Source organism: Pocillopora verrucosa, chromosome 2 (assembly GCF_036669915.1).
Source record: "Pocillopora verrucosa isolate sample1 chromosome 2, ASM3666991v2, whole genome shotgun sequence".
NCBI lineage: Eukaryota > Metazoa > Cnidaria > Anthozoa > Scleractinia > Pocilloporidae > Pocillopora > Pocillopora verrucosa.
Window position 1 is genome coordinate 2684233 of NC_089313.1, and position 27037 is coordinate 2711269.

Genomic DNA, 27037 nt, shown 5'->3' on the forward strand with positions numbered 1-27037 from the left:
TTAAGATTTCTTTATTATTTGAGAATAGGAAATTTTTCTTTTAAAATACTACTTGGTCCTATCTCGTTATATTTTCGAGTTTGTATGTACATGGTTGAAGGGTTGCCCTTCGATTCGTTTTCGAATGATCAGTAAACTTGGTGTAAAAATTTCTGCACTTATCAGTGTCTAGTTTCCATTCAGTTGGTCACGATTATAAAGCAGAAGTTGATAAACGTAGCCCGGCATATTGTTACGAAACATAACAACTTAAATTCACCTCCCAAGCATTACTGATACTGTAGGTGTAGTTGTTAGTTCTTTGAAATTGATTCACTGTACATTTTTCAGAGACCATTTTGCGCAATTTGGGAGGCGTAGACGTGTGTCTTGTCCTCACAATATTTTTCAATTAATTTGCAGAAGTATACTTTTTTTTCAGTGCTTGTCGATGTCAGTCCATCTCACACAAACATCTTTTATAGCTGGTCTAGTCTACATTGGCATTGGAAAGTGATGACCAGCGGTGTTTCCCATCGACTTCCTTTGCATCAAGTAACTCCTTACCCAAGGCAATACGTTTCACATGTTTAAAGCCAACTTTTTCCATACCAGTCCCTTACGGTTCTCGTCGATCAAATTGTCCGCTCTTCTTCATTTTCCGTCATCGGCGTCACCTGTACCTGTTGTACAGTCACTTGGCGCCCTTTTCGTTTCGGACAAGGAAAACCGTATTGCCTTACGTAAAGAAAAAAATCCACAATGAACAGGATCGACGATATGAAACCAAACATCTGAAAAGAGAAAATGGCCATTAGCTCACACCTGATAGAAATTTCGAGCTCATTTTCATTTTGTGGCTTTTAGTGCGGTAGAAAATGATATTTGTTCCACAAGAGAGCTTTTTGGTGCGAGATATTTGCTGTTATGATTAAAAGAAAGACAGCTCAATATTGTAACGTACCGTGGCGATGTTAATCTTGCTGCATGTGACACATTTTGGCTGGAGTGGCGTTTCATGAAATGAGTCGCCCAATTTGACAGCCTCGTTTGCAAGAAAGCTAGACAACACCAACAACAGGACAGCGGTTACTGATGTAAACATGACAATCTGTTTATGAGAAAAAGAGAAGTATGAGTTTCTGGTGACGTTTGTAAAGCATGGAGGCAATAAACCCCTACTTACAAAGGCATTCCAGAATTTCAAATTTTTCTTCTGAAAATCGAAGACTTTTACGAGGAAGATGATCAGTGTCACAAAATACGCCACTCCTGAAGTCGTCAAAAACAAAGTGTCAGCAACTGTTTTCATGGAAACTAACGTGACGTAATGCTGCAATGCGCCAAAGCTAGTTGCCAGGCCGACCTGTCAAAGGAATAGTCAAAACATGAATAGGAAATTTTTAAATCAAAACAATAATGTTCTTACAAAGAGCAAAGTTGAATGCAATGTGTGATGGGCTTTTGCCTATGATTTATCAGATTTAAGACGCACTGGTGACGTTAAACAAAGATACAACCTCGTCCCAGGGGTCCTTTCCTATTCTTCTCTTTCTTATGGAGGGAAGAAGAGAAGAACCCTGGGAACGAGGATGACAAACTTATGTCATCCTTTGAATCCAACATGGCCTCCAGTTGTGAAAACGTGTGCAAAATTTTCCAAATTTGGGAAGTAAAAGTTTAGAAATAGAAATGGCCAACAGCTATTTACGAGTAAGAAGAAAATACTAGGGACAGTGCTCTGAATTTTACCCGGATTTATCAGTAGGTTCTTCCACAGGAAATGAAATTTAAACTGGAGTTAGGCTACGCTTAGTAAATGCGCTGAAAAAAATTTCATACGTACCATTTCTGCTATATGTATAATCCCTGAGTATGATCTTAAAAATTCCTTGTTGATGCTTTGCCTGAAAATCCAGTTGCGCTTTTGCAGTGAGAGAGATGGCGATTTCCCTTCCATACCTTTTGACAATGATGAGACAGTTATCGACTATTCTCCTCAAAAATTAAACCTAACTGAGTTTCCCTGAAATATTTAAAGGATAAACGGGAGAGACTTCCGTGTTATTTCACATATTTTAAACTCTTTTTAGGGCCGTTTTTCTTAATGACTTTCCCATTCAATTTTTGATGATGAGTCAGAAATAATAATTACTTCGTGATATAAATTCTGTTATTGGTCAGTGACGAATAAAGACGCTCTAAAGTGCATCGCATGATCTTCTTTAATCACTCTCTTGAATTTAAGGTTTTTTAATTACAAAAAAATACGTTAAATTTAAAAGTATTTCGGAAACTAATCCCTCTAGGTTTGTCTATCAAAATGATTGTGGTAAGTGACGAATTCAAAGAAAATACGAGCATGTTCCCAACCATTAACACTTTTTCGGAGTAAGGTAAAAAGAGTACCTAAAAAGTAGTGTTGATAAATGATTTTGCTGAATATATGATGAGCAGAAATTTGTGACCTTAGGGTACGAGTAAAACTTTAAAGTGTTTTTGTGATCGTAAATGCCGTGAGTGGGTGTATTTAGAATATTTTGTGTATCGAGAAATAATCACTGGAAGGTCCAGAGACTTCGGAAAAACGTTCAGTTTTTCCCGAGGCGCGACAAGGTACGTGTTGATCGAAAGATATACCAATGTTGTAAAATTTAATTGGTTACCATATGCGGCTACATTCTGTTATATTTTGACTTGTTTTGTAAAAGTGAAGCTAATGACAAACTTGGAGTTGAAAATGGGCAAAGGAAGTTTCTTAGGGACCACTTATTATTTACCCCGTGGGGTGGGGGGTGGGGGGTCGGGGGATTTTTTGAATTGGGAGAATCACATGCCTTTCAGGGGGGACGAAGGGGGATTAGTCTTCTTTAACAGAGTATGAAGGGGATACTATGGAAAATTGAATGCCAATGAGGGAGGATTGTTAGAATTCTTCAGAGCTGTAGGGGGATCAAGTAAATTTCATTGTGACATAACAAAAATCCTCCACCGCTCCCCTCCCCCCTTCCCAGCCGACATATATATATATATATAATGATCAGTCTTGTTGGCGTCAAATGCTGAGATGAACGTTTTCGTGGAAAATTAATGAAAAGATTATACAAAGTGTTTCAGGAAAATACCACACGTACCTTCGATCCTTTTTCTCTTTTAAAAACGTCATGTCCAACGTAGAATATCTTTCATTGTCCTGTTTGCTTGGGGGTTGCCTATTCTTTGAGTAAGTCAAATCAGAGTGAATTAAGAGGGTAACTCAGTTTCTTCTCGTAATATTACGTAATATTGACTCGTGTGTCGCGCTATTCTCGCGCGAGGGTCTCGCGACTGTGGCAGCTGTGGTCACTTCGTACCGATGCAATGAATTCACGGTAGGACTAATTAAATTATTTATGGCTTTACAGGCTGAATCCGAATTGAAAGCTATTTGGGTTATTGCTTCAGTTTCAGAATCGCAAAAATAATTCATTGGAGAGAGGGTGAATTTGTGCACCTTTGAATTGATAAGCTAATAGCGCTGCGTGTTGGTGAACCTTCACCGAACTCTCGCCTTACTTGAAGAAGACCATTAGCAAACAATTAAGTAGTCGGGAACATAAGAAGGACTTCTATAAAAAGTCTAGAATCGAAATTAAGTTGTCCCCTACCGATGAAACATTATAATGTTCTTAGAGCAAAAGTCTCTTTGTAAGTTTACAATATTATTTTTGGTTTGTGGTTTTCTGTTTCGAAATAAATCCTGCCTGTTTGATGCTGCAATTACATAATCAGAAATTTTCATCACAGAAGAATAAATGCATATCTTTTTTAATTCTGGCACCATAGCGAATAAAATCATGAATATTCCCGTTTGAATTGATTTGCCGGCTGAAATTGCTTCTAAAAAAATATAAATACGTCGGCAATCGTAGCAAACAAGAAGTTACGGCAACACTAACCACAAACATTGAAATTTTCAAAGAGCGATAACACAAAAAAATCATTAGTCGGTTTTCTCTGCCGGCATCAGAGCAGAAAATTCAAAAACTGATATGAATCAACAAATTTCGTACGTGGGTACGATGCACTTAAATCATATATTGAAATATAAAACATTTGAAATAGCCTTTGAGTGGGTTTATTTTACAAAGAAAAAATGAGAGAAGACATATCTTACCGCAATTTGCCTCAAGGAGATGACTAAAAAGAAAATTCTTCACTTTTATCGCAAACTAAATCTCCTGCTAAGACCGGCCTTCCAGAAATGGTGCTTTCCACCTGGCGGTTTCCATGTTTACCAACTTGCACAGACTTAAACAGAAGAGACAATTGGCCGTAGGCTTATGTTAAAATATGAAAGGAAAAAGTAATTTACGTAAGCGTCTGACTTCAATTGAAAAGCGAACACAGGGAGTCTTATGTTATGAATTTTCAAAGTAATTTCGCAGTCATAGCCAACGGCACTTTGATTGTAAATTCGCTTACGGTTAGCGAATACAGCCAGCATCTAGAGTGCCGTTGAATTTATTGTAAACAACAATGGAGACTTGTGCAAACAACTAGCTGGCGACAAAATTAATACTTGAATATAGAACCAACTATAACGTACAAAAGCAAAAACAGACAGAAAAATAAATAAATAAATTTGAAAAGCAGTGTTTGAATTTTTCAGTGTCCTGTGAGATTTGCCTTTCATACTTATATTGTAATTTGAAACTATGCATGTTTTCTACCAAATGCATCTAAAATGTATTTTTTTTTAACAATGTCAGTCAGTCGTAAATAAAATAGGTGAGTAAATTTGCCTGAAATTGCCTACCAGTCAGTAAGGTAAGTACTGTTTCACAAAGAAAAAACAGAACAAACAAACTCTTTTCTTAAATCAATTTGAAGATTAATTATCCGAAGATTTGAGTATTACGCGATCATAATCTTACACAACTTATGTTATGTGATAGCGTGCGCGTGCGTGGTGTAGGCTAGAGTGCAAAAGACTCGTGATATCGAGGTTTCGTTTCGCCATGTTTCCATCCTATAAACAAGTTAGCTTTTGAAATTAACTTTAAAAGTCTGGAACTGTCATGGCTTTATTGCAGGTCGTGAATCCTGACGAACAATTGATTTATTGAAACTCTTTGGAGAAGAAGTAGAAAGTTTGAGGGATAAGCGTCCTCTTTTGCGGCGTCGGAACAGGACGTGATAACGTCAAATAAGTCTTGTGTCCTTCCCTTTTCTCACGCCTGTATTTTATGAGGTACTATTTTTAGAACAAAGCTTCGATGTACTCAAAAAATTTTATATTGTTTGGCTGCCTAGTTTTGGCCTCCTCGAGAGTTCTCGCTTCACATAACAAAGATGATTTTCTTAACGAGTTCAATGTTATTCAAAAGATTAACTGTTACCTCCCTGAAGTGTTGGTACTCGGGGAATATTCCTTTTCACTAATAACACGCTAAGGAAAATGCATCTGTGAGTAACTAACAAGCAACTTTAATTCAGTATTTGTCATACAAGTATAGAACAACAAGAAAACGAATCTTGGACTTGAGGCGTCAGCAAAGAATAACTCGTCTGTTTCGAGCTAAAACACGATTATATTTCAGACACAGTAGCTGCTTTCGATCACGGTTCATCCCCGATGCACCCATGATGCAGATTGCGAGATTTTTTACCATCAAATGTGTTATCATTTTAGTCTGTAGAGAGGAGGATAATCCAATACGCGGCGCGTGATGTTAATTGTCGTTTTAATTGATCCTTACGATTCAAATTGTACCTTTAAGTTCGCCCCTATATCGTGCTAATAACCTGCTTTCCGCTTTTGTTGCTCCCGAAATATCTATTACGACGCCCTTGAAGGGTGGAACTTTTGTTCTCTGACACTGTTGGAAGTACCGTTCTCCAAGCGGGGAGAAAGTAAAATTTCGACGATTCTTTTTCCACTTTAATGAAACAATAAGGTTATTATTTTAAACTTGGAATCTTTCTTCTTCGTAATTTTTTTAGTGTTTAAGTTGAATTGGATCAATAGAGAGTGTGAATTTAAATGCATCTCGTTCTTAGAAACGCAAATTAGGTACGGTTGTCCACTGTTCCGCTGGCACTATTTTGAGCACGATAGTAAGGCAATAGAATCAAGCATTATACTGGAATGAGAGTACAAACAATTAAACGAATAAACAAGAAATGAGCGAAAATATAGAATGACCATTTATTTGAATCTAGGTTTTAGAAAAACTTTGCAAAAAAACATAAGGTTTCCTAATGGGAAACCAGCTCTTACCGATGCAGCTCTCATCCGCTGCTTCTAAGGGGGTGTTTTTATCGTTGGAGAACTCATGTAAGGACGACCAAGCAAGGGAAACGGAATGCTACGATGCAATAAGAGTTAGATTCGTTAATGATACGACTTTAGTATGCACTGTTTTTTTCCTGTTTTCATTTACGCCTGTATTAAACAAAATAATCCCCCTTACTGTGATCTATTCCTTTATTTTGTTTATTCATTATGATAATTATAATGGTGAATAAAATGATAAAATAATAGAGATAGAAAATAATAATGATGCTTGTTCTTCATTGATGCAGTGAAGAAAGGGGTAGTCTAAAAGCTTTCTACTTTATCTGTCGTTTTCTCGCCCAAACAAGCACGATTTAGTTCTCTCAGATTGAGGGACGTGCACTGGTTTTGAAAATGCACAGCGAGAAGATGTTTGTCAGCGATTAGCGCGGATTTGCCTTCATTCCCTTTCACAAAGATTTCCCATGGCGATCTTAGGGGGGCGGGACATTTTTTGCTATCAATAAATCTTCTTTTTTTGTTCCAGCAGTTTCGCCTTAGTGTTCCAAATGACATCTACTGTTTCGCGAAAACCACAAAAATGCCTTACAAGGACCTTATAACAGCGATCCACTTTCTACTAGATTCATTCGCTGGTTAAGATCAGTGGGTAAGGTTGTCGCATTTTCGAAGTGAGAGAGACGAGAAACGTCATTTTTTTCAAGGTAAGATATCAATTATTTTAAAGCTGGTGAGTTATCACAGGTTAAAACGAGCGAGATTTTGTGGTGTGGGGAACAAAACTTCAAGGTTTTATTTTGTGTATAAGTTTTGAACTCTCTCCGTAGAGGTGGCTTGAACAGTTCTCAGCAATGTGTTTGTACAAATTAAAGAAGAGTGACAGAGCGCTTGATATCACAAAATCTCGGAGTTTACTCAATGAGAATGTATTCATGAGGTTAAAAAAAAAAAAGAAAAAAAATCTAAAAATTCTGATGGTACATGTTTAGTAAGACGAGTCTGTTCGAGCAGTATCATGCTGCACTGCCAATCAATAGCGTTAAGAAAGTAAAACTTCATACATCGATGGATCAGTGATATCCACCTTGGAGTGATAATTGCAAATGCTTACAGAAATCATTGCATTAACAATCTTACGCGCTGATACTTTACCCTCAATTTACCCAGTGACGCAGATGAATTCCACAATGAAGCGTTCTAACATCTTAGGCGGTGCTTTCGCCAACCAAGCTGGACTTGCAATAACCTCAAGTCAGACCGAGTTAATTCTTTCGTACTCTCTGATGAAAGACACTTGAACGGCCAAGTTCCATCACTCTCGCACTCAATTTAAATCTAATCTTGCTTCGCTGTATCTGTTGAGCGATCAATCGTATAATCTCTCCTATCAAGGTTTCTCCACCTGAGTGATCTTTCGCGCCTTTTTAGATGCATGGAATTAGAAGCATTTGCCTCTTTCACCTTTAAGACTGACTTGCATCTAATTCATCCTCACAATACCATCCCTGAATCATAAACTCACGAGAGTAAAGGAAATGATCACCAACTAAAGAAGCTCTTGACTATTAAACAAAGTCTCATTGTCAGCACCTTAAAAAACGTCTAGAAGACCATACGAGAGCAGTATGGAGAATATGCATACTAAGTCATGATGTAAGGACTTCAAACAGTTTCTAATTGACTGGGTAACGAAGCAATTAAAACGGTTTAGCTTTATTAGTTGGTCTAATATCAGTAAAATACAAAAGACTATAGTTGCATCGAAGATTCCTGCTTTAGGCAGAGCAGGATCTTTATTTCTACATGTTCAAAATAAAACAGAAAAGAAAGGATAAATTTTCAGAGCACGACAAAGCTTATCTATTCACATAATTCTGTTTCACAAATTCAAGTCAAAAGCTTATCAAATTTCGTTCTCAACAGCTTTTGTTAAACAAATAATAGAGTCACGCTCATGAAGTTTTTAATCAACACACAATTTTTTTTTCGTGTTTTGCTAAGTTGTTTCAACAACTTACCGTGCTCCGCTAGTATGAAAAACTGGGAGTAGGAGTAAAAAGAGTCTGTGAATTAAGTTTTTTGGCTCGCTAACCGGTGTATCTGACTTGTTCACCAAGGCCTGATACATCAGGTGAAAAGGGTTAAGTGCACGAAAGAGGATTTCTTAATCCAACCTCATGTGGGGGTTTCGACTATGTGTTATTTAAAGATCGCGGTTTGAATTAAAATTTAGACATTTACATTTGAATGGCTGAATATAACAAAATAGCTCATTAACCAGCTTTCATCGATTTCCTTTGGTCAAAGATTTCTTAAAATAGACTTCAACATTCAAATGTTTTCAAAGAGTTTTACTTTACGTAATTTTCTTGCAGGTTTTGACAAAAAAGAAAAATTGGTTTTTAGAAGGGAGTAGCAAAGAATAACCCCTGAAAATTGAGTATTCAAAAATATTCAGTGAGGGACGGTTGCAAATTTGTTTTTGCTCGATTTTCTTCACTTACAAAGTTTTTAAAAGATAAGAAAACCTGATGAACTATTAATCAAAATTCTTGTAGCGGTTAAAGATTTTAATTCCTTGAGGGTCCATTCCACTGGCACGCAACTTATGTGAAAGAGGAATGCAATCACATTCGTCAACCAAATGACTCCATTATCATATTTCAGATTTTTTTCTTCCAAATTAATTGCAGTTTATTTTCAAGTCACAGTTTGAATCCATCACCCTAAATACTTTTTACTTACATCAATTAGGGGCTATGCATAGCCACAAATTATGAGACACTGTTCTCAACAGGTCTGTAACAATCGCATTGTAGTTCGTTGAATCTGTCGCGCCTTCGCACATATTTCTCGCCAAAATTAACAATGCTCTTTGCGTGCTTTGTTGACCAAGTTTGAGGCCATTGAGCTTTTTGCAAACAAACTGTCCTGAGAACAGAAACAATCTGATATTTCCTTGACACTGATCAGATCGATAAGTATGTTGTATATCAAATAAAACAATAGTCAGGGCATATTGGAAATATTCAAGAAAATATGTACTCCGGAATTTGATGTCTTCAAGCTAAATTTCCATATATGGTTTAGTCCCTTTGTTTAAGTGTCAAATAAAGTGTTTTATTTAGCCCAAGTGAATTAGGGCATTTCGCCACGATGCAATGATAGTTCTTTTCAAATATGAAATGCGCGGTTTGAACAATTAATTTACAATTGACTTGAAGCCTTTTTTTCCCTTGATTTACGGACACCACAGAGTCATTTGAACGGTTATGCCTCGTTGCGGCTTCACAAAGCTTCCAAGAGGGCGAGAGTAAAAACTTTCCACTGGCAAATATGGAGATATGAATATGCTGTAAAAGCAAATTTTGATTGGCATATACTGTGTCATATACAACTGGAGTGGCTAGCCATTAGCTGGGATCCTCTCTAAGTCAATTCGTTCCACAAAAGTCATTAGAGAAGACGGTTGTAGAGCTTATAAAGAGAAAATTTTTTCAAAGTGTTGTTGAACAGGTTTCCTCAGTAGGAAAAATTATAGGAAAACCACACTTAAAAAGTGACACAGAGGTGAGCTTTTCATACATATCATTCCATGTTCAAAACCTACCGTTTCAAACTTCAAGTTTGCTTTGAAGGAAAGAGAGCATCTTTTGTCCTTAGTATTACATCATTGGGAACCATGACTGAGTACATCAATACATTGATGAAAAATAAAACGCTTTAAGATATAGACCCTCAAATATGTTTTGAAATATGGCTTACTTTTTTCAAATCTCAAAGTATCAAGGAAATAAGATTAAACATCTTTAAGGTAAAATAAATCATTGCGCGCTCAAAATAGGGCTCCTGCCAAAAGTGAAACAACACGTTTAAGATAAACATCAAGAGCCAAACAAACAGGAAGAAATTGACGTGAAATTAACTCTAACAGGTAACGGAAAATTACTTGAGCTTTTAAAACATTTAAAACGACAAATAACGAGCTGAAGTCTAAGTGCATAGTAATTTATACTTCCTAAGAATAAATTTGATAACAGATTACAGATTACTGTTTCCTTTTTTTTCATTTTTCAGTCCTCAGTCCTCAGAGAAGATGTTAAGTTCAGTTCTTGTCTTGTCCCTCGTCTTTTACCTCTGCGATGCCGCCCCAGGACGAGTTGGCTTTCCATTGAATCGTTTTCCAGGCGCGCATAAACTGCAAATAAAGAAGCGCGGCTCAGGTAGAGTTTAATAAAATATTTTTATAAACTACTGACGTACGATCCCTATGACTCATTCTCTGCCACTCTTAAGAAGGATTTGATTGGATCTCGCAACATCAAGAAAAAAACAGAGCTGATTCTGACAATCCCCCTCCCCCCCTCACCACAACTGCTGGAGAGGAATCATCGGAAGAGGAGACTCTATTGAGCAGTAGACCTATATATTCAAATTGAAACTTTCACTTTCTGCGCCATTTTGGTTCAGACAGACCAAATTTCTTTGATATTTTGTTTGTTTATGTTGTCGTTTCGAAACACATAGGGTTTTACCATGAAAATGATTAAATACCTTTTTTTTCATTTGAACCTAGTAAAAGGGTTTGAGGGCATTTTATCTTGATTGGACTCTTTAATTTTGGGCTTCACTTTGGTAGATTTTTTTCCTTTAATTCAGTTTTTTTTCCCTTTAATTCAATAATTTTTTAATATATTTTTGCATACGTGATTTGAAGTGGATTCAAGCGCATGTCTGGATGCCCATAATACCAAGCGCGCTCTACATAGCGCATCGCCGCTAACGTGGGATGACGATCTGGCTCGCAAAGCTCAACACTGGGCAAATCACCTGGCTAGTATTGGATCTCTGCAGCACGATCCGAATGCTAACGCGGGAGAAAACCTGTACATGTCATACAGCTCAGTGCCTCAAGAAACTTCATGCCAAGACGCGGTTGACGCCTGGTAAGAGCAGCACAGGACAACCATCCGAATAGACATGTCAAATGATAAGGTCCTCGATAAACTCTCAATGACTGGGAATGTTGTGGTACCTGGGTGTAATCTCAATTTATTCTGACTGAATTTGATGGACAACAACGAAATTTTCATATTCCACGACTTAATAAGGCCGCTTCAATAATGATAACGTAAATTGGCCTCCGTAAAGAGATTCCAAAGCTGAAGTATTGAGCGTTAGCTATTCGTTAGAACGCGTTGGGAAATTTGGTTTGTGGGTCCACAATCTACAATTTCTCGATTCACATTATCAAATCAGTCGATAAACAAGATTATCTTGTAATACTTGCTACCGATGCGGCACCACAGTTTCGTTAGAAACTTGCTTCCTTTATCCATGTCGATATCAAGGGCGCTGTAAATCAGCATTTTTTCTTTTTGTAGGTACGCTGAAATAAAGGATTATGATTTCAATAATCCTCGGTTTTCCTCTAAAACTGGTCATTTTACGCAGGTAAGCACACTTTTGTCGAGCGGCGATTGGAACGGGGTAGTGTTCAAGCTATTTCATCTGCGGTGTATATTTCTGTAATAGTTGTTGAGTGTTTCCAGTCAAGCATGAATACCTGGCAGTAATAAATACATCAAAAGGAGTCTTAACACTCACAGAAAGAAAATCTTGTTGAGAAATCTGTCCATTAGAGAGCGTTCCCCGCTTTGGTATCAGCCTCGTTCCCAGGGTCCTCTATTTTCCTCCCTCGAGAAGGTACGGGAGAGAGAGGACCTGTTAACGAGGTTGCTTTAGTGAATCCACGTGACCGTTGTTGCGTCATTTAAACGCTGCTTAACAACTTCATGCTCATAAAGCAATCATCTGTTTGAAAGTGAGGATAAGTGAAAAGCTTTTGACATAAAAATAAGTTTTCTTTCATTCGCTTCAAAGAAAAAAAACTCACATTCACCTGGAAGATTCTTTTGGCCTGGTTTTGAAGGGCAGCTTATTGCAATTGCCTTTTAGTAGAAAGCTCAGTTATAATATTTCTAACACACCACCTTTCTACGAAATTACATTTTTGCTCCTTTAAGCGTTGAAGACAAAAGGAGGTAGGTTACCTACAAAATATTTGGAAGAATCTAGCAGAAAAATTTATAAGAACAAAGATCTTTAGAAGTTGAAGTAGTTACGAAATGATAAACGTATATCTTTCAGATGACAGTTCATAGTTCGTGTTTGGAAAGAACTATTTTCTTTTTGTTGAAAATCTGTAGGTTGTGTGGCAAGCAACAACTAAACTTGGGGTGGCTAAAGCGACAACAGTTCGAGGGCAGGGTTATGTAACCTACATTGTCGCTCGATATGATCCACCAGGAAACTATCAAGGGCAGTTTGCTGAAAACGTTTCGAAAAACTGATCAAGGTAGGTAATAAATTGGTGATTCAAATGGAGGTGATTCTGAGTCTTGCGAAACTAGTTTATTTCTTAGCAAGGCTGTACGGATACAATTGATGGAATATACACATACAATGTTAGAGGTAAACAATCTATCAAGGAAGAAAAACACATTGAGGTGAAAAAAAAAAGCTTTATATTATCCCCCAATCAAATTAAGTGTTAGCCCAAGGTCCATCAGGTCATGGCAAGAGATCGATGAAGAATGTAATGGCTTACGCTGTCTTCTTTCCTAGATGACGCCGGTCTCTGGATTCTGTTGATGTATTCTATTGGACCCGTAGTATGCACCACAAAGACAATTGCACTCAGGAACAAGATCATTAATTTTAGTTATGTTAGACCAATATTATATCATTCACAACATTGTGACAGGAGCGCTGGTAGGAGCTTGTAAATGTGACATTTCTTCTAAATAGAATACAGAATAAAGCATTAAAAATGGTATTTGTGAAGGTTTTAGGGCTTACAAATGGCGGAAAGTTTATGGCTGAGATTTTGGGACCTATAATTCCTCTGGAGATATTTCTTATCAAAAAATCTCCTCCCACGACAAAAAACCGTGCCCCACCTGAATAAATCCATCAATCACGCGCCTGTATTTTTATTTTTTGACAAGGCTAAGAAAAAAAACAAAAAGAAAAGAAAAACACTGCGTATGCGAAAGTTGAGGAGATGTCATTTAAACGTTGGCTCAAAAGAATTGATTTCAAAAAATATATATTTTTTTAGTTTCGTGCGCCAGTACTTTTGTTTTTATTAGATAGAATTGATGGGAAAACTTTAGCATTATAAGTTGGAGCTTGGTAATGACTATTTCTTAGTACATAATTTATCAGTCCAGAGGCACTTCAGTCAGAAAAGCTCAAGCATACATAACTGAAGTGGCAAGAGATTTCAAGCCATTTATCACATCTGAAACAAATGATCTCCACATCCTCAGGTGATTACTCGAATTTTTTTTCAAGTCTCATCGCGGGTTCGAGGTGGGAAGGAGATTTGCTAATCTGACTTCGGAAGTACCTCTTAGGGACATATTTCAATCCAAGACTGTACTTTCTAAAACAAAGCATTTGGTGTATTTCCTGCCAGTTCTGCCGTAATGCAATAATCACAAAATCAGTAATGGACTGATTTCATTTCTGTCAACAATAATAGGTTTTGGAAGTATGTTGCTTCCTTACTCGTGATCTTTCATTCCTGCTAGCAGAAATTATTGGAGAACATAGAAGTACCGGCAATTTAGGGGGAAAAACTTCCGTTCAGGAATAATTGTTAGACTGAATTTATTTTTGAGTTGATGGAACATTTGATAATATTCTCATTACACTCAAGGCAGGAACTTTCCTGAATATTAAGAAAAACTCATATCTATAAAGGTTTATCTCAGCAGCACGTCACCCACTACTTCAAAATGTTGAAAATAGAATGGAGAGCATTTCCTTAGCTCCAGTCATGCAATATTTGCAAACGAAAGTAAAAAGGCCAAATTTACAACAGCGACATTGAACTCAACTAGGGCGCATGCTCAAACTCCTACTTTCGAACATCGGTATAATTTTTCAAACCACTTAAAGATATCAGAAGCAGAATTGGAAATGTAAACACCAAGGGCGGTTTTTATTTTCTTGCCCACTAATTCATACCTTCATTTGGTTATTGGCTTGCGTATATAGCACAACCAAAACATTCCTCACCAAAGTCGATCAACTTTACATCAATATTCTTTTTTTCAAGGCGTTTTGATCTGGAAAGAGAAGGTATGTATGTCACAGACCTCATGGTGATCTCATGAAAGGATTTATTGTAATAAGCAGCCTCTCAGACCTTAAAGTAACAAGGTCAGTGTTTCTTCCGAAAAACGTAAAATGGAACGTTCCTTTGAGTCTAAGGTGTGGCTTTTTAAAATCTTATTTGAAGTGTCTTATAGAGAAATTCTTTGAGAATAATTAAGTCATTGTAAGGTTACTTCTGGTAATAGGAAAAAAGTTTCTCCTTAAATGTTGGCATTCTGTTCTGTAAAGCGTAATCAGACAACGGAAACAAATGCGCATACATTAAGATTTTTGAACGAATAAAAATCGTGAAAGAAGAACTTTTCTCGCTGCACGGGAGAAAAAAGAGAATGGAATGATGGATAATTCTAGATCATAGTCTTAGGAGCTCATTTCCTGCTTTTTTCCTCCTTAAAAATTACGTCTGTAAGGGTTTTCCATTTTTTTAACGGATGTTTTACAGTGCAAGCTTATGGAACAACATAATGGTTGCAGATGAAAATATCGCCAAAATTTTTTCAATTTGAATCTGAAAATGAATATTTATTTCACATTTGAAGAAATATACGCATTTTTATTTTTGGCTTCTGGAGAAAAGCAGGTGTTTGAGGCTGTTTCGGGTTGTCATTGAAATAACAACCTTAAGCTGATTTCATAATCAGTTGTGGTCTGACTGTGTTCATATAATCACTGATTGAGGGTGTTTCGAAAGTTTACATGGGAATGCGAGACAAATTGAAACAATTTCCTATTTCTTTTTGCAATTACAGAACTACAAAGTTTGGGCAGTAATCTGCATTGAGATCCAGAGTCTGTGTTCTTATGTGAGATAAAATTGAAATATTTTTTTTTCTCCTTTTATTTTCCCTAAAAAATTTTAAACTGGATTATATCAGCAGACTCGAAGGCGCTGTAAGTTTATTTTGTTTTTCTTGCGACAGGAGACACATGAGTGACTGGAAGAATGGAAAATTAAAAATATTTTTATATTTCATATATAGAAACAGGGTGTGCTTTCTATCAATGTGGAACTGCAGTAAAAAGGTTTAAAAAGGATTTACGCTGCTACAAAGTGGTTTGACGGTGTTTCAACTTCTGTAATTCGACGAGCTCATCAAGACACTGTTAAATATTTTTTTTCATCCTTTTCGTCTTCTTTTAACACATATATGATGGGAAATGAAATATCTGCTGAAACTCATTTATTCATGTATGTTTATGCTTTTCTTTTTTATCGATTGGAAGGAATCTTGGCAAAATTAAGAAAAATGAAATTATGTGGTTGACGATGTGTCACAAGTTGTACCCAAGATTCGACATATCATCTTCGTTCTTTCTTTCAAAACTTACCACAAAACCACAATTCCCATTAAGCTGAAATATGTTTCCTCTCTTATCTGGTCACTCCACAGCAGCTATTTAAGTGAAATTGCAAGTATAGTAGTACTTCTGTCATAAAAGCAACCACTCGCTTCAAGTGGACCATTTAGTTTTAATCCATGCAGGGAAACATTCTTGCACTAGAGCAGGCATCTTTGTCTAAAGGTAGGGAAATTTTTAAGAAGGTAAAAAGTCTGTGGTGAAATTTCTGTGAACAGGTCATAACTTCGCTACTATGTAACAAATATTTCTTAACATGCAGCCAGGTTTTCACCTTTTCCTAAAGTGATGCTCTTGTCACTTTTCTTTTCTATTTTTTTTGCTAAATTACATGCACTTAATAAAACGACCACGATTTCTTTAATTCTACTGTACTGTTTTTCTCCCTTTATTTCTTGTTCTCTCGTCATGTCCAGTAAGCGCGTCAGTTTTCATTTACCTACGTGATTTCACCTGCATTTTATTTTGAAGTTACAATTTATTACAATGTGCTGCTGTCGTATTTTGTGCTATTACCATTTGACTCCTTACTTTGCTCTCAAAAGAGTAAAACAGACAAAGAAGATTAAAAAAAAAATCCTTTTATAAGGGTAAATAAGATGAGAGGCATAAATTGTATCATAGAGCTTTTTAAAGAGTTACAGTCATCTGAGTTATGGGCTTGATGTATTCTGGCGTGGTGTTATTTTTTAATTTATCCACATTATTGCATGAAGTTTCATGAGGGTTTACTCCAAAGAGAAGATCAAGGGAACACTTTCTTATATCAATCACTTCACGTAAAAATTAAAAATTTTTTTAACCGTTTGTTGTAAAAAAAGTTAATTGTAATTTTTTTCTTTTAATCGCAAGGGAAATAAATAAACTGTTAGCCGTAAAATGATCATATTTTTAAACGTTTGCGGTAAAAGTCTCTCACCCTTTGAGACCTGCTGAAACCTTATCCATCATCCAGTTTGCACTAGCTAACAACGAGCCTATTGAAAAAGGTAAAGGTTGTTGATCATCAAGTCTTGTTTTTCTTTGTTTATTTTTTGATTAAGATAGCGTGCAAATTTCCGCAATATGGCAATCGGGTTTGTTTGATTTTGTTTATAATTTGTTTCTTATCAAGGATATTGGCATCAATTGGGTTATTTTATTGAACGTATCTCCAAAAGTTAAACCAACTTGAAAGCAGATAGCCATCTACTTAATTAAAGTAATTCGTCGGTCATCATAATATTTCAAACTCCAGCATCCAATTAGAATGCTTATAGTTACCGCAGCACTTTTTTGTCTGTGGTTAATTTCTTTATTAAAAATATCACTGCCACCTTATCATTTGTACTTAAACTCTCTGTAGCAGCTTCGAAGTTAAACATTTTACAAGAGAAATTAAAACCAATTGTACAGCAATATGTGAAAAACTGAGAGGAAATCGTAAAATCGTAAAGATAATTAACACTAACAGCAACAAAAGAAAAAAAAGAACAAAGCTAAAATAACTTATTCTCCTTTTTATTTAGGCATTCACTTCATTAAGCATGTTACCTTTGCCAAATTTTTTTGCCACTCGTTCCGGTCTGGCTAATGTAACTGGTCGATTATTTTATGATAATGGAACATTTATTAAGACTTTCAAAAACGCATCGCTGAACGGAAAACTGGAGGGTCATGACATGAGTGACACTATGCTCCAACAGCAAAGGTCGAATTAGGAGCTATACGACCTAATATGACCAACTGTTTCTACCGATGAGGTTTTGGAAAACAGACCCAGTGCAGCTTTCTAGTTTCGGAATGTGCACAATCATTTCAAAGTTTGCATCTCATCATTTTGGAAATTCCCGCCAAAAACTTAGGGAGAGCAAATTGATTACAAGAGGGGCCTACCAAAAAGTTAGTGGAATGGCTTTCCTAAGGCTACGTGGCCAAACAGAAACATTTTGTGTGCGTGTACCCTGCAGTGATTGACAAACTATTCAATGGAAGCGAGTGAGTAAAAAGTGTAGTGTAGGTCACGTGTTTAACTGTTGCGCGCCATTGATCAAATATAATGCGTATTTCTTTGAGATATGTGTAAATCAAGAAGTGTCTTACTAAGGACTATGGGTGATCTTCGCCATGTTGCCAGGCTTTTGCGTGAACGAACAGAGAATTCGTCTTTAAACCGGATAAAACACATACAATTCAGTGCGAGCAAATGAGCTTAACGGGAAAGCCCATACTTATTCGTAGGCCTGGCTAAAAGATTGACCACAGGTTAAAAAAAATAATGACAAATACTTTAGTACAGCTCCAATGTATGACTGAAACATACTTACCACCCACGATGCTAAAAAAGATATTACGAATCTTGCTTTGCTTTTAAAGTTACAGGGAAAAAGTGGTGTGTGTGTTACTTTTAAAATTAAATAACCTTAACTCGAATTTCTGAATTTTAAGCAATTGAGATGAATTCTGACATTAGAAACGCATTTTATTGGAACGAAATCAAACAAACAAGTCATTTAGCATTCTCTCTTTGGAGCCGAACTTCATGGTACATGTTTCCTTAAATTTGCTGCGTAAGTATTCATTATTTTGCCTTGGTGAAACTTACATCGCTTACATAAAAGTTGCAAGGTATTCTGAATCGTGTATAGTGTGGCGTCGCAGTCTGAAGTTTTCTTTCGCTATCGTGTCATGCCTCTGAATTAATTATAGCTTACAGGGGGAGAGCGAGGGGAGGAATTATTTGTAACTATTTATCATCCATGGCTGAAATATGATTAATTTTACACATTTGTTGTGAATATATAGATTCATGGCGACCAATCTGCTCTCTTTCCCTGAGAGATTGAACGACTTGAAGAGCATAAACGAATTTTTAAACTGGGCAGAAATTTCTGTGTCCGTGTATTATTGCATAATAACAAAGAAGAGAAAAGTGCATTGTTACTCAGAAAATGGGCTAAACGCGGTGGTTGTGCTTCAGAGCAAGAGACACTTTATCCTTTCTTGTGTAGAGTCAAAGTTCTTTTTACTAAGTAAGCTGGTATCGTGAATTCAAGGAACGCTGATAAAGGTGGACTTGGAATATTTTGGTTTGTATTGAAATATCAGTGTCGGTTGGAAAAAACCAAAAATTGCTAATCCATTTGTTTTTATTTCCATTTAAGTTATGTCGTACGAGAAGACCTCACAGACAGATCTCTTGCTATCAAGTTCTTTATCTATTTCAAAAACGAAAATTACTAGCACAAAGTAATTTATTGAATAAAACATGACATGTCAGCTCTCTGCTCGGATATCATGTATTTAAAACGTGGGAGTTAAACATATCTCCAAGTGTGGATAAAAAACGTATACTTTTACGCTTTTTTGTTTACTATTGAAAGCTCACAAAGAAAATTCCTTAATTTTTCACACCATTATTCTGAATTTCACAGTTCATTTCTATGTCTACGTGAACAAGAAAGAGACCAAAGTCTATAAATTATTCACGATCTGATTAAGAATTTAATCACGACTATTTTAATTTCCAACTCTTAATCAAGGGCTTTAAAGGAATCAAGACAGATTATAGAAATTATCTCCGCGAATGATATAAAATTCCGACTGCAGGTAATTACTGGCGTCTCACTCTAGCTTAAAGCTGAAAAACAAGGAGGTTTCACAAGTGAGCTGAAAATAATTTTACATTCTCCCATTTCTTATTTTCACAGATGGCTTCGATGACGATGATAACGGTGGCGTTCTTGCTTGTGTTAATGTTGGTCTTGAGCGAATGTCGTCATCGCAAGCTTGGTAGACCTGCCAGACCCCCGCTTCACCGCTATGCCATTGCAAAGAAAGGCCGTAAGTAATGTTACAATCTTGTCTCAAAATGGTTTTAATCTTTGAAAAGGTGAATATTTCGATCTTGAGTTACCCATGATCATGTGACTTAGGCAAGTGTACCCGGTAGCTATCTGTTTTAAGGTACATGTATACATTTCGTTAAATCTCAGAAAAAAGCAATTTCATCTTTTTTTTTTTTTTTTTTTTTTGCCTTTTCATAATTTCATGAGATAATTTTTTTCGCATTTTAAACAGTTTTTATCACAAGGTTTAGAAAGTACCTTCCCCAAGGCCCAGAAAAATCATCTAAAAAGTCGGAAAGGTTTCTTTGGTGGTTTCCCAGTTCAGAGAATACCTACGCAAAATTTAGAAATTTTAGCGAGCATAAATCATGACCTGAATTGAACTAACAAATTTCCCCTCTTACAGAACCTGCGCTTTAATTTATCAAATCCATCATATCTTATGACAAAAATATTGTAACAATCAAATCTCCTAACATTGTGGGACTATATTGATAATCTCCATTACATAGTCTCGCACAGAAACCTCTTTGGCAGTCAACAATACCCTTGATTCCGTAATTGGTCGCTTAAGACTAACATGGTGATGTGCATGTCTTATTACAGAATTACGATTAGCTGATCGCGATACAATTATCGGGAATTTTAAAAAAATTATGTTTAGCCACTTTATATTTGAACTTGCACATAGGCTAAATTTTAAGTCACCATAGTAACATCTCAAAGGCGAGTGATCGTCATAACTCGTTCCCCCAAAGATGTTAGATTAACTCTGTTACGCCAATTAACAATTCTATCGAATTTATTTTAAGGACCTGTAGTAATTTATTCAAGCAAGGTGCAGTCAATGCTGATAATATTTGGTTTTAATCATTTCCTTAGTTATCTGGCAACTTTTGAAACAGAGATATAGGAGCAATAATTTTTTTCAACGGTTTCTTGTGCGATATCTTCTCCAGTGAATCTTATGTGGATTTGAATGTTTTCAACGACTTTCTTTTCATCTTTTAGTATGCCCCATGGGAGGAGGAGATAAAAACGCCGGATGTAACCATTGGGAAAAGCAAGGATACTGTAATCAAGGGCACCTCTACTATGATTTTGTGTCGACCAACTGTCCTGCCTCTTGCGGCATTTGTCAAGGTTTGTAAGGGGATCATTTTAACAGAGCTAATGTTTTATTAGATAAAGCCCATTTAAAATGTGTGTCGTAGCAATCAATCAAACAAGTCGACCTATCGAAAGAGAGAAAAAATATCCTAGTATGCATATTCTCCATACTGTTCTCTGTACATTTCCTAAGGTGCTGACAAGGAGAATTGTTTGAACAATCAATAGCTGCTTTTGTTGCTGATCGTTCTTTTTATTCTCATGACCTTAATGTTTGAATCAGGAGTGATGCTCTGAGGAGAAATTAGATGCTAGTCACTCTTAGAGGTTAAAAGGTCTTCTTCTAGGCTACAGTAATAACCCGCGTATAAGAACCTGAATTTTTCAATTTAGCCTAAATAGGTTCTTATATAAATGGTACTTAAAGGAAATTTAGCCTAAATAGGTTCTTAAATTTGCATATGTATTTCATCGGAATATATTGTATATATATTGCAAATACTATGAATGACAAACACAATAGACAGATGGTACTTAGCTCAAAAGAAAAAAGTCATTTCATGTTACTTTTAAATAGATAATGATCTTAATTCAGCAGTTTCTGCCAAGACACTTTTACAGCAACCCCACTGATAAGAACCTAACTTAAAATTTTAGGCTAAATAGGTTCTTATGTAGAGGGGGCTTAAAATGAGAATTTTAGCCTAACAGGTTCTTAAAACCCAGGTTCTTATATGCGGGTTATTACTGTATCTTAAGCTCAAGAATTTATGCTAAAGGGAGCTGTTCATCCAAGTTTAGAGTGATTTAAGACCTGAATAATGATCGCTTTGGTAAGTTAGTGAATACGTGTTTCACAAACCAACACAAAAATTGGAGAAGAGGAAGAAAAAATATGGAAGACAAGCAGTGGTTGTAGTAGGAAAAATAACAGTAGAAGTAAATAAGAACATTTCTGTGTTTTAAAATAAAATAAACTAAAAATATAAGCTTGTCTTGTTCATAAGGTTCGTACAATTGGTGGAGATTTAAACTGAAATGATTTGATTGTTCTGTTCTGTCTCGATTTACATGCGTGACAGTTGATTCAGGCTCCACCCTCATCAACTATCACGCAATAGAACTGTCGATCACTCAATAAAGTTTACACAATCTTTATCATTTTTTTTCTCATTTCAGCTCGTCCTACCCCACCTCCAAGGCCCCGACCTGTGAGAGGTAGTATCAAATATTTTTTTCAATGATCATTTCAGTTTACTCTTAGGTTAAAAACCTATTCGATCCTACCATCTTCATCGACAGTGAACCTCAAAGAGTGTCTGGAAGCCCATAACTTGGCGCGTGCTCTGCACGGGGCTAGACCGCTGACATGGAACAGGACACTGGCCCGGAGTGCTCAAGCTTGGGCCCTGGACCTTGCAAAGCGGAATAAATTCGAGCACTCGCGTGTGAGAGGAGAGGGAGAAAACCTTTACTACTCAATGGGTAGTAGCGAAAAGACAGCAACATGCAAAGACGCTCTTGATGCCTGGTAACCTATTTCATTCAAATTTGTATGGGGAATTGCGGAAATGTTTTTACTTATTACTAAAACAGAATGTAGAACTTGCGCATGACACATTATACAAATTCTGCAAATTTAGATACGCTGGTTCACGCAAGCAGTATGGTAATACGGTGATGTATTGTTTTAAATTGGCACATGCGCACTATCTGTAATATGTATACATGCCTGGGTTGACTTACTTTGCAAGACCGTCTTTTTGTCTTGAAAGATAATTTTCTGTCAATTTTTGATCTCTGCATTAATGTTTTCATTCCTGTATTTTTATTTCCTAGGTATGGAGAAGTTTCTGATTATCCTTTCTCAAATCCCCCGAAATCTATTTTTGACGTACCTGGTGTTCAAATTGGACATTTTACACAGGTGTGGATCATTTTTACCTGACTTAAAAGGTTGCCATAGCAACGACGTAACCTACTTGTTAAGAGTATCAGTTGGGTGCTTTAATTTTTTGTTACCAGTCAACCCTTTACACCCCAACATCGGTATACATATTCTCCATTCTGTTCTCTATACATCTCCTAATGAGCTGATAAGGAGAATTTGTTTAACAATCAAGAGCTTCTTTAGTAGGTGATCATTTCCTTTATTCTCATGACCTTAATGTTTGATTCAGGGATGATATTGTAAGGAGAAATTAGATGCTTGTCACTCTTAGGGGTTAAAGGACTAAGAGATGAAAAAAGAGAGGATTATTATGAACATAAATCATATCTAGAGAATAGAGAATATAGTAAGGGGGCTCAGAATGTCAAAGTCTGCCACCAGGGGCAACAGTTCGCAGACCGCTATTTTTTGTACTTTCTAAACCCCAAACCGCTTTCGTTTGGGATATTCCTACACATGTGCAAAAAAACTTTGGGCCGTGAACCGTAGATACATGCGAAAGTATCCCTGACTAAGCCTTGATAAGGAGCGTAAACCACGAGAGTATTTTGGACTCTTACATTAATCCTTTACATTCTAACATCAGTATGCATATTCTCCATACTCATCTCTACACTTTTCCTTTGGTACTGATGAGGAGAATTTGTTTAACAATCAAAGCTGCTTAGGTTGGTGATCATTTCCTTTATTCTCATGATCTTGATGGATGATTCAGCAGTATCACTGTAAGGAGAAGTTAGATCCTGGTCACTCTTAGAGTTCTTAAGGGTTAACAAGAAAAGCACGGTTTGTTCCCAACAGGTGGTATGGAAGTCTACTAGGCAACTGGGTGTCGGCATTGCCACTATAAAGCGCGGATTTTGGACTAAGACCTACGTTGTGGCTCGTTACACGCCCCCAGGAAACTATTGGGGAAGGTTCAAGCAAGAAGTGGGGGATATCACTGTTTTGTAGCGAGAGGGTAAGAGAAAGTTACTTTAAAGAGGTCCTCCTAAGAGTTTTGAGCTCTCGGCTGTGATAGTGCACCTGATTCGGGGTGTCAAGTAAAGCATGACACTTGCTTTTGGAATGTGGTGTCCTGACAGTTAACACGTGGGACCCTGATCAAGTCGCTCGGCAGTTTCATTAGGGCCTGGTATTGTTACTGAGTTGTTCCTCTGGACAAGACACTTTTCAGTTGAAATTTACACCGGGTGACTGAAAAATGTGCGAGAAGAAAAGGGAGGAGTGGTTGGAAGAGACAGGTTTTAGCATGTTATGGAATTTTAGTTTCCTTCTGTTAGTGGAGGTAGCAGGTGGACACTCCATGACCCTTCTTTCACTTTTTTTTTTCTCTCCCCTTTAGAAACACCTGTTATGCAGTCTAGTGAAAACTGCAGCGTGTAATGCACTAGGGGCCTTTCATCAATAAAAAAATTTAATTTTCCAGATTGAATTCAAAACAGCTACACAGCTAGATCGATCGATAGATAAACTAGCCGCAAACTCTGTACAAGAAGAAAACGCAAAGCAGGAACAAATTGCTTTTGGCATTGACGAGTATCTCTAGTTGCTCAGTTAAAAAAGGATGTTTTAAAAATCAACGCTCATTATATTTAAATTTCTTTACCTCTGGTTTCTTGCAGAGTGTTGATGTGTTCAATGTTACTCAGAAGCTACTCAATGGTGAACGCGAAGGCATTTGACATGATTGATGCAAAGGCCCAACAGAACAAGTGTATTATGCTATTCTATGCTTTAACTTTTAGATCGCTTGACTCCAACGTTCTTCTGAAATCTTCTCAGAACGTTTCCCGTAGGACTGTAACGAGCAACAATAAAAATTTCTTTTGAGAAGCCTGAGCCTCTTGAAGCTTGTGCCACTCCCACCGCTGTAGTCGCCTTCCACACAACCTGAAAAAATAATACATACAGTGTTTGAGTAACATTTAGTGTTGTGTTGTAGACATCATTATTCGAAAGGGAAAAGGGTCATTTATTGCGTTTTAAAGGCGAGGGACGCCAACTGCGAAGGGCAAGTTTCGTGCGAGAGGCGGAGTACCCCTTCCTCGCGCGTGCCTCGCCCTTCGCACCCGCCCCTCACTTATCTCCGCTCTCCTGAAAAACGCAAAAGATAGCGTCTGTCTTAGAGACATCACGAAGATGTATCCCTTGAATTTTAGCGCTATATTCTGTTCTCAAAGGACTAGATCTGTAATATTCTATTCTTCACCATCAAGCATGGCCATCATCGGAAAACGTCTCTGGATTTCGATCGCTCGAAGTATTCCTTTCAAATAAATGGTCTCCTATGTGTGCCAATTTTTTGACGGTCACTCCACCTTGATAAGGAAATTAACTTCTATAACCTACGCATACAACGATTTGTGTGAACTCCGTTTATTGAGTGACTAATATAGGCCTTTCTAATTTACCTGAGAAAAATGACCTGTTTCGGGAGAAAATCCAGGTTTCGCATAATCGTACATTGGCTCCTCACGATCGTACCTCAAGAGGAGAAAAAGAACAAGAAAATTGATGCAAGTCTCATTCATTCTCTTACTATGCAAGCTGGCAGAAAACTTTTTTGAGAAATAAACTGTTTACAAAACTTAAGTGCCACTAACCATCCTACTAAAGCATCTTCACAGTCTGCAGTTTTGTGACCTTTAAACCAGGCTATGTTTTCTCCTTCGCCGTCTCGGTTTGGGTCATGACGAATTTTACCAGTCTCAGCCAGGTGATCAGCCCAGACCTGCGCATGCTCTACCAATGTGTTATCCCAGACCAACGGACTTGCACCATGAAGCGCGCGCCTTTCGTTGTGTGCTTTTAAGCAAGCTTTTACTGTGAAATAAAAAAGATGATAAAAGATCAGTTATAGGGCTGAAAAAAAAACACAAGGCGATATGAAAATGCACTACCGGAAAGCATTTTTGAAATATCTCATTGTAGCTTAGGCTGCCTTTTAACGAAGGGAGTAGCATTTAAATTATAACTGAATATAATGTCCCCAACCTTTTGCAATCGAACATCAATATGCGTAGTTTCCATACCGTTCTCTATACATTTCTTTAGCTTATGAGAAGGAAAATCTTTTTGAACAAGCAAGAGCTTCTTTAGATCATTTCCTTTATTCTTGTGACGTTTTTGTTTAATTTAGGGATGATATTCTACAGAGAAATTAGATGCTGGTCACTCTTTAAGGGTCTAAGAGTTAAGTAATAAGACTACTTTCCTACGAAATCAGAATGACCTTAATTATGCAAGTTGATCGTTCAAACGTCGTCCAGGTGCTATGATGGAAGGAGAAGGGGATTCAGTCTGAATTTGCGTAGCTCAATCGTTTTCTTACCTTCTGCTGTAAGAGATGTGACGGGCACTGAAGGTTGAATTGTTGTCACCACTTTCTTGGTGACTAAGGTTTCAGGTGTAATTTTGGGGCCGCCGGCGGATGAACGGTTCCAACTAGGAGTGGTGTTTGGTTGATTTCTTTTCTCCCCCACATTTTTTCTAAATCTTCTCAAAACGTTTCCCGAAGGACTATAACGAGCTACGATAAAGATCTCTTTCGAAAAGCCAGAGCCTCTAAAAGCTTGAGCGACTCCTACAGCTGTGGAAGCCTTCCATACAACCTAAAAACATTTCAAGGGTGTTCAAAACTATCATATCTTCGATCCAGTGTATCTATTTCTTAATTTGGTTTAATCAACTGAGTTGCTAATGTAAATTGGCCACCATAAAGCTAACATTTGGAGCATTTGTCTTTCGTCACAGCAAATGGCGAAGGGCTAACGCTCGAAACGTCAGCTCCAGAAATTCTTTACGGTGGCCAATTTACATTATGAACCCAGTTGATGAAATGAAACTATCTTGTCATACCCCCATATGGACGTAGCACCACAGTTTCTTTAGAAACTTGTTCCTTTTATTTCGTTTGCGTTAATTGTGAGAAGATTCCTTTACGGGACGAAGAACCCTCTAAAAGCTGCCTGGATTTGTTAATGAGGCTTATAATAGCGGCTAAGTAGTATTTAGTCGGCACGTTCAAATACCATTGACGTGTGCCTTTCTAGGCTTCGTGATTTTTTTTGGTCTTTAACTACAGCTGACCTGCGAGAGTCAGTTCTTCATTTCCATAAACTGAATCCAAAACGTTTCGTTGTTTTTTTTGGCTTCTGGTTTTACCAGATTCTCTTTGATAAATACTCTTGGTTTCATCTAGTCTGTTAGGTAATAGAACGCTTTTCGTTTAAGTGACGTAAAATTCAAATAAGAGTTCACTCACCGGCCCATCAGAACAAAGAAAATAGCACTGGAAAATTAAGGATACGGCTTGTGGCGTGCGTAAACGCGGACGACCAA

General features: G+C 37.1%; 4 protein-coding genes across 7 annotated transcripts; 2 read left to right on the forward strand and 2 right to left on the reverse strand.

Annotated features, from left to right (window-relative positions):
- Positions 1-61: 61 nt before the first annotated feature.
- On the reverse strand, positions 62-4235 carry LOC131771021 (uncharacterized). 2 transcript variants are annotated; one of them, XM_059086776.2, is made up of 6 exons: positions 4136-4235; positions 3114-3191; positions 1826-1941; positions 1166-1345; positions 944-1090; positions 62-773 (listed from the first exon to the last, which is right to left on the reverse strand). In XM_059086776.2, the coding sequence occupies exons 3-6, from the start codon at positions 1937-1939 to the stop codon at positions 615-617; spliced, it is 600 nt and encodes a 199-aa protein (XP_058942759.1). In that variant the 5' UTR covers positions 1940-1941; positions 3114-3191; positions 4136-4235; the 3' UTR covers positions 62-614. The 2 variants fall into 2 exon arrangements, with proteins under 2 accessions (XP_058942759.1, XP_066018534.1); XM_066162437.1 differs by having other exon boundaries at positions 3114-3196.
- LOC131770974 (ectin) lies at positions 3304-13077 on the forward strand. Its single transcript, XM_059086725.2, has 7 exons — positions 3304-3350; positions 6789-6963; positions 10337-10482; positions 10977-11205; positions 11644-11713; positions 12469-12617; positions 12887-13077. Exons 3-6 carry the CDS (start codon positions 10356-10358, stop codon positions 12610-12612), a joined length of 570 nt encoding a protein of 189 aa, XP_058942708.1. The 5' UTR covers positions 3304-3350; positions 6789-6963; positions 10337-10355; the 3' UTR covers positions 12613-12617; positions 12887-13077.
- A 1175-nt stretch (positions 13078-14252) lies between these two features.
- On the forward strand, positions 14253-24529 carry LOC131770973 (uncharacterized). 3 transcript variants are annotated; one of them, XM_059086722.2, is made up of 8 exons: positions 14253-14410; positions 19495-19627; positions 20644-20775; positions 21922-21960; positions 22045-22273; positions 22582-22669; positions 23495-23654; positions 24319-24529. In XM_059086722.2, exons 2-7 carry the CDS (start codon positions 19495-19497, stop codon positions 23645-23647), a joined length of 774 nt encoding a protein of 257 aa, XP_058942705.2. In that variant the 5' UTR covers positions 14253-14410; the 3' UTR covers positions 23648-23654; positions 24319-24529. The 3 variants fall into 3 exon arrangements, with proteins under 3 accessions (XP_058942705.2, XP_058942706.2, XP_058942707.2); XM_059086723.2 differs by lacking the exon at positions 14253-14410 and adding an exon at positions 15826-15970; XM_059086724.2 differs by lacking the exon at positions 14253-14410 and adding an exon at positions 19335-19393.
- On the reverse strand, positions 24431-26560 carry LOC136278989 (Golgi-associated plant pathogenesis-related protein 1-like). The gene is made up of 5 exons (XM_066162321.1): positions 26555-26560; positions 26028-26307; positions 25300-25519; positions 25108-25180; positions 24431-24586 (listed from the first exon to the last, which is right to left on the reverse strand). The coding sequence occupies exons 1-5, from the start codon at positions 26558-26560 to the stop codon at positions 24431-24433; spliced, it is 735 nt and encodes a 244-aa protein (XP_066018418.1).
- Positions 26561-27037: the final 477 nt, after the last annotated feature.